At 45.6% G+C, this 11,887-nt stretch overlaps 1 protein-coding gene and 1 pseudogene across 3 annotated transcripts; both read left to right on the plus strand.

Annotated features, from left to right (window-relative positions):
* The first annotated feature begins 1,964 nt into the window (after positions 1–1,964).
* LOC123136034 (dnaJ homolog subfamily B member 1) lies at positions 1,965–6,130 on the plus strand. Of its 3 annotated transcripts, none has more exons than XM_044555316.1 (5): positions 1,965–2,199; positions 2,335–2,510; positions 2,640–2,809; positions 4,290–4,705; positions 5,422–6,130. In XM_044555316.1, the coding sequence occupies exons 3-5, from the start codon at positions 2,651–2,653 to the stop codon at positions 5,858–5,860; spliced, it is 1,014 nt and encodes a 337-aa protein (XP_044411251.1). In that variant the 5' UTR covers positions 1,965–2,199; positions 2,335–2,510; positions 2,640–2,650; the 3' UTR covers positions 5,861–6,130. The 3 variants fall into 3 exon arrangements, with proteins under 3 accessions (XP_044411251.1, XP_044411253.1, XP_044411252.1); XM_044555318.1 differs by having other exon boundaries at positions 1,997–2,231; XM_044555317.1 differs by having other exon boundaries at positions 2,012–2,199; positions 2,339–2,510.
* A 4,649-nt stretch (positions 6,131–10,779) lies between these two features.
* Positions 10,780–11,631, plus strand: LOC123136035 (polyubiquitin-like; annotated as a pseudogene).
* Positions 11,632–11,887: the final 256 nt, after the last annotated feature.

Consider the following 11,887-nt stretch of genomic DNA (forward strand, 5'->3'; position numbering starts at 1 on the left):
TGGAGCCCTTGGGCCAACGCCAAGAATAGAACATCTTAACCCCCCCCCCCTGAGGCCTGGCCCAGTGAATTCGATTTACCCATACACTACTTTTTACTCCCCCCTATCTACCAGCGCCACTGCCACCTCCGGACCTCGCCCAGCGTCGCCGCCACCACCACCTCCGGACCTCGCTCGGGGTCGCCGCCGCCGCCACTGCCACCTCCTCCTTAAGAGGTGAGATCCCCTCCCCCCGCGCCCCTTTTCTTCTATGTATGCATATACTATACTAGTTTGCTGCAATATACTATACTTGTTTGTGTGGAATCTGTAGTTTCATAAGAGAAATCGTATACTAGTTTGTATGGATGTATTGTTCTTTGTTGCAATGTGCTCATCGCTGCAGTATGCTATACTTGTTTTATGGATGTTTTGTTCCATAAGAGAAATCGTCTTCCGGTTTTGTATGGATGTATTGTTCGTTGTTGCAATGCGCTAGTTGTTGCAATATGCTATACTAGTTTGTATGGATGTATTATTGTTTGATGTATTGTTCCATAAGAGAAATCGCCTTCCGTTTTTAAAAGTTACCGAAGAAATGTTATGAAAATGGTATGTTGCTTGTAGAATATGTAGCCCAAATAAGCGTAGAATCCGGTTGTTGTAATGTGCAAATGCTATGTTTCTTGTAGAATGGCCCATCCACCACCATGTGAATTATGCAAGTCAAAGTGCGCCCTCTGCTTTGCAACTAGCGATCTTTTCGGCATCTACTTCCAACAGTGCTATGTTCCTTCGACGGTAACAACAAACCTTCTTTATATGACATGATATGTTTCTGTTTTTTTTCTATAACCATTTTTTTTCTTGTTTCTATTTTTTGATATATAGATCATTCCAACGTGAGGTTAAAATTCAATAAGCTGACCAAAGACAGTGTGATCTTCGAGGCCCCTGGGGGCCCCTACACTTTGGAGGTCGAAAAAGAACCAACGATGACCCAACCGGGAGGAGATGAATGGGATCGTTTCCTCGCCCACAACCATCTCAATAGGGGGGGATTGATCACCTTCTCCTCAAAAGGACAAAGACACTGGATGACTGTTGTCTATGATGCCGTCTTTGACCAAATAATGCAGTTGAACGACGATGAGACCAACAACCTATTGGACAAACTTCCGATCATACCCCTCATGCCTTGCGTAAGGGCCTATCCTCGCTTATTATGCTCACTGTTTGGTGCCTCTGGAATGATCGAAATGGATGGATCTTCGACAAGTTGACGTCCTCCAGCGCACACTTTGTCTGCATTGTCGAGTATGAGGCTAGGCTTTTGAGATAGGGGGTGGAAACCAAGGGGCTCAACCTGATTTTGCCCGATATGAAGGCCTTTAGGGGCCGTTTGGATGGCGTCCAGGCCAGCCACGCCAAATCGCGGGCGAGCCAAAAAGTTGGCGATGAAATTCGCCGCCACGAACCTGCCCTATTGTTGGCATAGAAAACGAACTAGCGATCAAAGTATTGGTGTAGGCTAGAAAATTTGGCTGCCAACCAAACAGACACCCACGCTGGTGGTCAACGTCATATTTTGGTAAGACGATCATCGGCTCTCATCCAAACTGCCCCTTAGTCTTAGGGATGAGCATCCCTTTTTTTTGTTGTGCTCCTGTGCTTGCAATCACGACAGGCTTGTACATGCAGGGCTACGAGTCGCACATTGTAGTTGTTTCACCCTCTACCTTTCAATAAAATGATACACAATCTTGCGTATTCATGAAAAGAGAACGAGTGAAGATATCGGTCTAATTTAACCGAACCGTCGCCGAGAAATGTCAAGGTTGGGAAGGGGTTGCGACAAAAAGTTGGGCAAAAGAAAAAAGGAAAAATCATTTGATGGTATGTTTTACACAGATGTGCAATTTCCCCCTTCCAATCACCCATTGAATAGCCGCCGCACCCATTTCAAAATCAGGCCATACCAAAAAGCCATACGGAGTATCCCACTCCTCCCCTTCCTCAAAAGCCCCGAAAACTAATATAAATAAATCAATATCCTCCCTATAGGTAAAAGATAAAAGAAAAAATAGCAAGAGGGATAGAAAAAAAAAAGGTCAGTTGCAAAAATTATTTCGCGAGATCAGGGCGGCTCCGCCCCCTTGCCGCAGATTCGCGGCGAGAGGGGAAGGCGGAGGTTTCCGAGCCGGCGGAGCCCATTCTCCGGTGAGTTTTCCGGCGGCGTTTCGAAGCCGCAGGTGGCGGTTTTGTTCCTTATCTTCCTCTCCCCCCCTCTGGCTCATCTGTATCTCAGTATCCGTCGCATTTCTGGCGTGTTGATTCGGCGCTGTTTGGTTGTAGGTAGACGCAAGGCACGATCTTGCGGCTGCCCCCCGTCGAATTCTTGCCGGGCTATATCTGAGGATTGAAGGTCGCGCGAGGCTAGGCATTTCCACCGCGTTTCTTGTGCAGATTTCGTCGATTTCTTGGCGCTGCTGCCGAGAATCCGGTGTTGAACAGCTTGCGGTGGACGAAAGGTAGGATCTGAACCACCCAAAGTTTGTCTGAATTTGGTGGGGTTCTTGCGGATTTGGGGGTCTGGAAGCATGGTGATCTAGGGTTAGGGTTTTGATTGCTCATCTGTGGTTTGCTTGTGTTTGTGGAAGGCAAAGAGGCGATGGACTACTACAACATCCTCAAGGTGAACCGGAATGCCTCATTGGAGGACCTCAAGAAGTCGTACCGGCGGCTCGCTAGGACCTGGCACCCTGACAAGAACCCGACTGGTGGCGCTGAGGCTGAGGCCAGGTTCAAGCAGATAACTGAGGCCTACGAGGCAAGTGAATTATGCGCATTTATTTTCCATGCAATGTCGGTTGCGGGGTACGTGTGTTTGATTCGGTGCCGGTTCGAGATAGAATGATAGCTATTCCTGTGGGGAGCTTCTAGTGTTAATAAATGTTACAATTTATCTTTTTTTTTGGTTTTACGCATATAAAAAAGGTTGCTCGATTAGTGTGTTCAGTTGTATATCATGATTATGAAGATTGACCATTTAGCTGTGGTACAACATACCACCAGCATCTCCATTTCGAGCTAGTCATGCTAAAGAAGCTTTTTAGCTTAAATTTGTAGTTTTATCTGGATCTCCAAGTTGTGCTAGGTGCCCCATTTGGAAATTAGAATGTTCAATCTACTTGAATTTACAAGCACCAACATATGGTTCATGGTTTTCTTCTTTGCAGTTTAGTACTTGTTGGGCATGTACTGCTTCTGTGTAGCATTTCGTTGTGCAAAATGAGATTGTTGTTTCATTTATCCTTTCTAGCAGTTTAAATTGGATGAAAAAAAGTCAATTTGACAATGTGAACCCTGGTCAGGTTATATTGAGATCTGCAATTTTGTATCCTGATCCATAAGTAGCTATACTTTTCTCCATCTCAGAAGTCAAAAGTCATGACTGTTAACTAGTTTTACTTAAATTTAACCGTTAACTGGTTAAATCTCTGAAAATACATTTGCAGTATGTTGAAAAATATTTTTGCTTAGGCTACCTGCAACTTCCACATTTAGTATGGTGATGCCCAACTGCCCATATAGTAATACACTATTTTTTTCCTTGAGAAATCACAAAGCTTCCGTATCGGTGCATTGATAGAAAAAGTAAGTTACAACTGTACAAACCTAAGAGTAGGCCGAAACATCCACACACTCAAGACAAGACTACGACCAACAATTGCTAGACAAATTTACAACGGACACCACCAAACAGATGCCATCCACACAAACACACATGACGCAATCCAGCCACAAGAAGCGAGAATCCAACTCTGAAAAGGGGGCAAAGTTGGGCCGCTCTGCCAGTCTCCCACCGCCACTGGTGCCGAGGCCTCGGAACCGCCAGACACTACACATGTCCTGAACGTTGCGCCACCACTTCAGTTTTCATTGTTTAAATGCAATTGCAAACAAAAGCTACTAAACTGGGGCTGCTTTCCTTCTCTGGTAACCATCACTTGCATATGACTTCATTGCCTCACAAGACTTTCAGAGTTGTACTGCACTGCACTTGCTTAGTTTTAGTCTGGCACTCCACAACATACATGGTTGCTGGGCTTGCAGTACGTGATGTACTGTACTTTCTTCTAGGAAAGCATCAGTTATACAATGCATATTCTTCCAGAAAAGCACCAGTTATGCGATCTGTTTCCCATCCCCCCCCCCCCCCCTAAGCGCCTTCATGACTTAAATATGTAGTTCAGGAGTTGTTTTACTTATTTGCCCTTCTCTCAGCAATTTTGTCTGAATTTTGCCAGGTACTAAGTGATCCAGAAAAGCGTGCAATTTATGACCAATACGGTGAAGAAGGTTTAAAGGGTATGCCTCCACCTGGTTCGCAAAGCCGGACCGCCACAGCTTCTGGCTCAAGTGGTCCAAGTAATTTCCGTTACAATCCTAGTGATCCAGATGATATCTTTAATGAGTTCATGGCGAGCAACAAGCCATACACCTTTGGTCAAGACCGAAGGCGCTTTCAACCACCACACCGGACCTCAGCAGTGAATGGTCGAAGTGAAGCTTCTTCCAGTTCACAGAAGGAGCCTGGTACCAGTACAAGCCATCTGGAAAAGCCACCGCCTGTGGAGAAGACATTACTTTGCACTCTCGAAGAGCTGTATAATGGAACAAAAAGGAAGATGAAGATCACTAGGAATGTCGCAAAATCAGATGGGTATGTGTCTACTTTTCTCATATATACATGCATGTTTCGTTGGGCTTCTGTTTAATGTGAGAACATTAAGCTTGAGTATGAGCCTCTACTGACATGATGTTTGCAATTAAAGTTTCAAAATGTTGTTTGTATTCTCTACTGCGTTATCATTGCGTATTGCCAAGTCCATTTTTGCAAGTAAATTTTTATAGTGTGGATCATCAAAAGCTTAACATGAATTCATGTGTGTTATCTGATTGTAATATCGTTGCTCAACATCTTCTTTTGCCTATTTTAGCATGTTTTACCTGGAGTTATGAATATAGAGCACCTTTTCATATTTTACTCTTGTTGCATTTTTTTTCTGAATTTATCAACCCTTACAATTTACAATCCTTTTATATCCAGTTAAATCCTCCAACAAATCCAAAGTGGAATTGTTGGAAGTTAAATAAAGGATTTTGATAGCAAGGGCATGGCTACTGTTTGCCTGAATTCTGAATGTTGTTTACATTGAGAAGCCAGGTGGTTGATAAAGGCACACGTGCTTTGCATAACTGATGTTAAAATCATTTTTGAATATGAGCACAGGTGGCTGATAACCAGTCTGTTACCTTTTATTTATCTACCCTTGTAGTCCAATTGAGTGAAATTCTTCCTCTTAGTTTTGTTGGCTTGAGATGTTGCGTTCAGTATCTTGCGTATCTGATTGTCCCTCTTCATGTCATCTTCTGCAGAAAGGTAGAAGTTGAGACAGAGATCTTGCAGGTCGAGGTGTTGCCAGGCTGGAAAAAGGGAACAAAGATGACATTTCCCAACAAAGGCGACACGCTGCCCGGCTATTTACCGCAGGACCTGACCTTTGTCATCGACATGAAGCCCCATGACACCTACACTCTCGAAGGGAACAACCTCCTGGTAAGCCAGGAGATCCCCCTGGTGGACGCTCTTGCCGGGACGACCATAAACCTCAGGACCCTTGATGGCAGGAGCCTTCCCGTCAGGGTGGAGGAAGTGGTGCGCCCTGGCCAGGAGATTGTGATTGAGAATGAAGGGTGGCCGATCCGAAAGGAGCCAGGGAAGAAGGGGAGCCTGAGGATCAGGTTCGACGTGGCCTTCCCGGCGAGGCTATCCTCGTCGCAGCGAGCTGCCATCAGGCGGATCATGGGGAGCTAACCAGGGAAAAGAAGGGGGCGACAGTGGATCGATTCATACAGAAACAAGAAGAGAAAGAAAAAAAAACTAGCTAGCCTGAGGACAGTTGGGATTGGTTTGGGTTAGTTCATGTTCATCTGTTGTTCATAGATCAGTTAGCGGTGCAGCACTAATTCCGTGTGTTTAGCCCTGTTCTTCGCAAGTGACGTTGTTTTCTTTTCGGTGACTTCTGTTGGCCATTAGCAGTTGGATGCTTTTAGTTCTGATCATATCAAACGGATGTTTATCCCCCTCGACTTTTGTTGATAATTAGCGCTTTTCTTAAGATGGATCATCATGCCATGGCTTAGCATTTAGCACACAGATTTGACAGTTACGACCTGCTGCCTAATGGTCACTGTTCAACGGTTATTGTTCGTCTTCGTTTTGCCATAGAGTAATAGATGCATACAGTTTATTCACTCAGTTCAGATGCTGTATATGCAGTGCCTTAGGCTAACACTCAATGATACTAGTGCTCTCGACACTACACAACCTCACCGACTGACCGCAAACATAAACTCAGAAATCACATCCTCCTTCACATGGAACAGTTGGGGAGTACTTGTACTAGAAGCACCGATGAAGCATCTGCTAGTTAGGTGTGAAAACAACTCAAAATGAAGGGTAAATTAGTGAGCTCAAAGTTGTAGCAGGAGCAAACTTGTTGAGCCTCGCGCTGTAATTAATTTCAGGACAACTTGCACGGGAACTTGCACAATTTTTGACTCAAGACCTCAAATGATGCATCTTTTTTTTTTAATGAAAGATGACTTCAAACACCATCTTATCTGGCCACTAACACGTGCTAGACCCTTCTAGAATTAATTGAGTTTAGGTGTGAAGTTGTAGCTAGAAATCTGATGGGTCATTTCTCCCAAAGCTTCCCAACTAAGATAATGGTTTTGCCCACGTCGTTCTTTGGTTGCTATAATGTTTTAATATTTGTGCTAGCATAAACCTCACTCTTTGATGCATTGGTCATGATTTGATCCACATCAACGAGTGTGAATGGGGAAGGAAAGAAAGTTCGTTGTACCACCGATGGGTGGACCAATGGGAGGACAAGGGTGAGTGTGGCGCGCGTTCGCGTCGAGCAAACCCGACCCAAATTTGGTCCGGAAATGGGTTGCAACGGACAGAAAAATAGACACCCACCCGTTTTGCGTTGGCAGGCCGTGTTTTTTGTCCGTTTCTACCCAAACAGATATGGCCGGACGAAATGGGTCGCCACGTTGGAGTTGGCCTTAGAGCATCTTCAACAGGTCCCTTAAAAACCTCCGTCAAAATTTGTTATACGATATGTATATATACTTTTAGATGGTTATATGGAGATGTTGATGTATTTTATGGAGATTTGTATGTGGGAATCTTCAACAAGTCCCCTTAAAAACTCCCCATATAATGGTTTATTGTTGAGGAGCGGCGACAATGACGGACACTAGATGGTGATGGTCGGCAGCCGGCGGTGGCTATGGCGCGGCGCGACAGGTATAATAGTGGCGTGCTAATGTGACATTTTTAGAGAAGGTTTGTGGGAAGAGCTATTTTCCCCCAGATGGAGAGAAAGTTAGGCTGATTATATAAGGTCCCCAAAAATCGCATTTACAAAATTTGTTGGACGATTTTTTTTGATCCAACTCCACCTAAACCAGTTTTTTATCGGAAGGGGTTTTGTTGAAGATGGTCGTAAATGATTCAAGAAATAGTGTGTACAATCTTTAGATAAAAGCATCTCTAGCAGTCTATCCATTTTAGCCCCAAGAGCTTCTCGAACAAATTTGGTGTATTTGGTACTCCCCCTTCCCAATATATTGGGTGTGTTGAGTATCATGATTATTAGGAAAGACGACTCTCCCTTCTAACGGGGTGTATTAGGAATCGCATGCAATTCCATAATATAAGGTGCACAATTACGACCTTTGCCGATGACCGCTAGTTTTGAGGAAAAAGAAAAAAACGATGACGACCCTCTCGTGCGGTTAGCTACCACGAGCACCCACTCGTCTCTCTCTCCTTCAACATTTTTTTACCGGGTCCTTCAACATTTTCTGTCCACGAACCCACCTCACTTGCCTCTCCCATGCAATTTTCTCCTATGTGAAGAACGCCCAGCACACCATTTCTCCTTCCAATCTTTCTCAGCTCGTAAAGACATCAATCCATGGCCAGCCCCTCCATGCCGTTGGTGTTAGCGACGAGGGTCCCAACGACGACGGAGTTGCTGCCCATCTTGTCGCCGACATGGCATTGATGTCGGTCTCGTGCGTGGTTGTCTTAGTATGATGGGAATCGACAACAAGGAGAGAGAAGAAGTTCAAAATATATATTCAAAAATACTAACGCCCACACGTGTGGGCGTTTGCATCTCGTCCACATGCATGGATGAACGTCCGTTTTTGTTTGCACGAATCTTGGCATGTTTTGCTAGATTTTTTATGCCATGTAGGACTGGGCTGGTGTGTGGGCATTCATCCGGTCGCCACACGCCTATTTCACCACGCGAAAGGGGTTGGGTGTGTTGGCGTTTAGCAGTTCGCACACACACTAATTTTTACGCATGCAGAGGGGTTGGTGTGTGGGCGTTTATCGGTTCGCCCACACGCCCGTCTCCACTCCCACACCCAAGGCTATCAGTTGCCATGTGTTTTGCAGGGTACATGACAACTGCCTTAGCGTGCTTGTAAGCAGATGGCAACTCTTTTCTTACTCGAGTTGTCATGTGTTTTTGCAGGATACATGGCAACTGCCATAGCGTGCTTGTAAGCAGATGACAATTCTCTCGTTACCCTAACATGTCTTTTTGCCATGCCCTTTTTGTAGTGATACATTACAACTGCCTAGTGTTAGTAGGTGGCAACTCCTAAATTTTTCTCATGGCAACTGTAGTAGGCCAGACCATACATGACAACAACTACAGTTGTCCAAAAATGGCATCCGACACTTGTCCTGAGATGGCAACTGCAGTTGAGCAACCAATGAAACTGTAGTTGTCAGACATGACAATTGTAGTTCAGCAACATGATAACTGCAGTTAAAACGAACATGGAAGAGGGTCCGGACCATGGCAACTGCGGGGACGCGTGGTGACTGTCACGCGAAGCGTGCGGGATAGTGAGTACGGGCGTGTGGGCGTTATTTATTTTGCCCACACGTAGGCGTGTGAGAGGGATCACGAGGCAAAAAACCCAGGTGTGTTGGCATTACTTGTTTTGCCCATACGTAGGCGTGTGGACTGTTTTTTTTTAGATACCACACAAAACGTGTGGCCAGACCCCTTAGGGCATGTACAATGGTTGATAAGATAGTCTTATCTTAAGTCTTGCATGTAATTAAGAGATGACAAAAAATATGTCTACAATGGGTCATCTCTTAGTCTTATCTTCAATAGCTAGCTATTCATAAAAACATGGTGAGACATATTGTGCTATAAGAAGACAAGCCTTTTCTTATGAATTTTCTCTTCTCCACCTCATCATTTATCCTACGTGGCATTGCTAAGATAGAACCATTATACATGCCCTTAATGCCCACACGTGTGGGCGTTACCGGGACCCTATATATTTTGCCTCTTCTCCGTTTAATTACCTAAATCTCGTTACCTATAAAATCAGCCTAGCTTCCTTGTAATTTTAGACAGAGGGAGTAGCTGCCAATCTGATATTGTGCCAATCTATATTGTGCGGGAGGAAGAGAGAGAGCAAGTAAATACCCCTTTCATCTTAAATTACTTGTCGCAGAAATAAATGTAGGAGAAAGTAAAATGTTTGTTCGAGGGTAAAAAAAAGGGGAGGGGGGATTTGGCGAAAGAAGGAAATAAAAATCTTCATCAACAGAAGAAAAAGATCCCATCGGTCTCCCCACGCCACACGTCTTCGGCACCGGTGCCGTATCCTCACGGGACTCCTCTTCCCTTCCCATCTGACCCGGCCTCCTCGATAATAAAATCCCCACCCCCCTCTCCAATCCTATCCGCAAAGCCGACCCAATCCCCACCGAAGAATCTCCGACCGATCGAAGCCAGGGCTCTCTCGTCCTCCTCCCCAAGGTAATTTCTATTCTGCTAATCGTACTTTGCAGCCGTCGTCTGCAGTAGATCTGCGCTATTGCTTGTTGATCGATTGCTGTCGATTCGATCACTCGTCGATTGTCCGATTGGTGTCGATTCGGCCCACCCTATCAGGCGTGCGTGGCTGGTTGATTGGTTTCGCTCGTTTGGTTGCGTGTCGTAGTCCTATGCATCGATTTTGTTGGCTCGCTTCATCTAGGTGTGCCTAGCTGGTTGATTCCGCTAGGCTCCAGATTCTGAATTTATTTACCCTACTTATTCATGGTTCACCCTTGTAGTTGCCTGTCGGTTCTAGTCTGAAATTCGTGTTATTATTGTTGATTCATATACACTTTTTCAGATAGATCTGCTGGGAGTTAGACTATATAGCCTTATCAGCAGGCCAAAGATTGTGCTGATAGATTTGTTAACTTTTGCTAGGTTTTGCTACTAGTTTAATCTGTTACGTTTTGCTGGATAGGTTGGTTCTATAGGATTGTTGCCAAGTTTATATGCTGGGTTCTTTTAGGTTCTTGATTCTGGATTTGTTTACTACTAGCTTTCTCATGGTGCAGTTTGCCTTGGTTCTACTCTGAAATTTATGTTATTATTTCTGTTGCACCTGTTCAGATTGTTGTGTCCCACTTTGAGCATAGATTTTGCTAGGATTTAGAGTATATATCCTTCTCACCAGGCTTAAGATTGTGCTGATATATTGGGATTTTTACTAGGTTCATATTGAGATTTTCGTTTATATGTAGCTAGGATTTCATTTCTCTCTGTACCTGTATTATTTATGTTTGCATGTTTCCTTTCAACTGCTCCTTACTCTGGGTTTACTTTGTATTTACAAATGCAGATCTTTGTGAAGACCCTCACCGGCAAGACCATCACCCTTGAGGTTGAGTCGTCGGACACCATCGACAATGTGAAGGCGAAGATCTAGGACAAGGAGGACATCTCCCTGGACCAGCAGCGCCTCATCTTTGCCGGCAAGCAGCTCGAGGATGGCTGTACATTTGCTGACTACAACATCCAGAAGGAGTCCACCCTTCACCTGGTGCTCCGCCTTCGTGGTGGTATGCAGATCTTCGTCAAGACCCTGACGGGCAAGACCATCACACTGGAGGTGGAGTCCTCGGACACCATCGACAACGTGAAGGCAAAGATCCAGGACAAGGAGGGCATCCCCCCGGACCAGCAGCGCCTCATCTTTGCTGGCAAGCAGCTTGAGGATGGTCGCACTCTTGCTGACTACAACATCCAGAAGGAGTCCACCCTTCACCTGGTGCTCCGCCTTCGTGGTGGTATGCAGATCTTCGTCAAGACCCTGACAGGCAAGACCATCATGTTGGAGGTGGAGTCCTTGGACACCATCGACAACGTGAAGGCGAAGATCCAGGACAAAGAGGGCATCCCCCTAGACCACCAGCATCTCATCTTTGCTGGTAAGCAGCCTGAGGATGGCCGCACTCTGGCGGACTACAACATCCAGAAGGAGTCTACCCTTCACTTGGTGCTTGAGTTAATTGCAGGGAAGTATAACACTTGCAGTTGTAACGGATCAGTACCATTATTCAGATTTTTTACAAGTCAGTACCATGTTTGAGGCTGGTCGCTGCAATACGGGCTAAGCCGCGTATAACTCTGTATTGACGCTGTATCTGACAACCCGGCCCCACCAGTTAGTTCATAAGCCGCCGAACCGGTGCGTCGCTCGGGTGGCTAGGACGGACCCGGCTCGGTTGGTCTTGGCTCGGTCTAACCCTAGTAGTTCTCTCCTCTCCCTCTCCCTCTCCTCGCGCTGGCTAGTCCGGGCGGCGGCGGTCGCGGTGGCTGGAGCAACGGAGGCGTTGTGGGCGGGTATGGAGACCTCCCTAGACTCGGGAGCAATGCGCACAAAGGAATCGAAGTTGACGGTGAGGAGTCCAGTTCGTCTGCTTACTACAACGACGACGACG

This window comes from Triticum aestivum, chromosome 6B (genome assembly GCF_018294505.1).
Source record: "Triticum aestivum cultivar Chinese Spring chromosome 6B, IWGSC CS RefSeq v2.1, whole genome shotgun sequence".
NCBI classification, from domain to species: Eukaryota; Viridiplantae; Streptophyta; class Magnoliopsida; order Poales; family Poaceae; genus Triticum; species Triticum aestivum.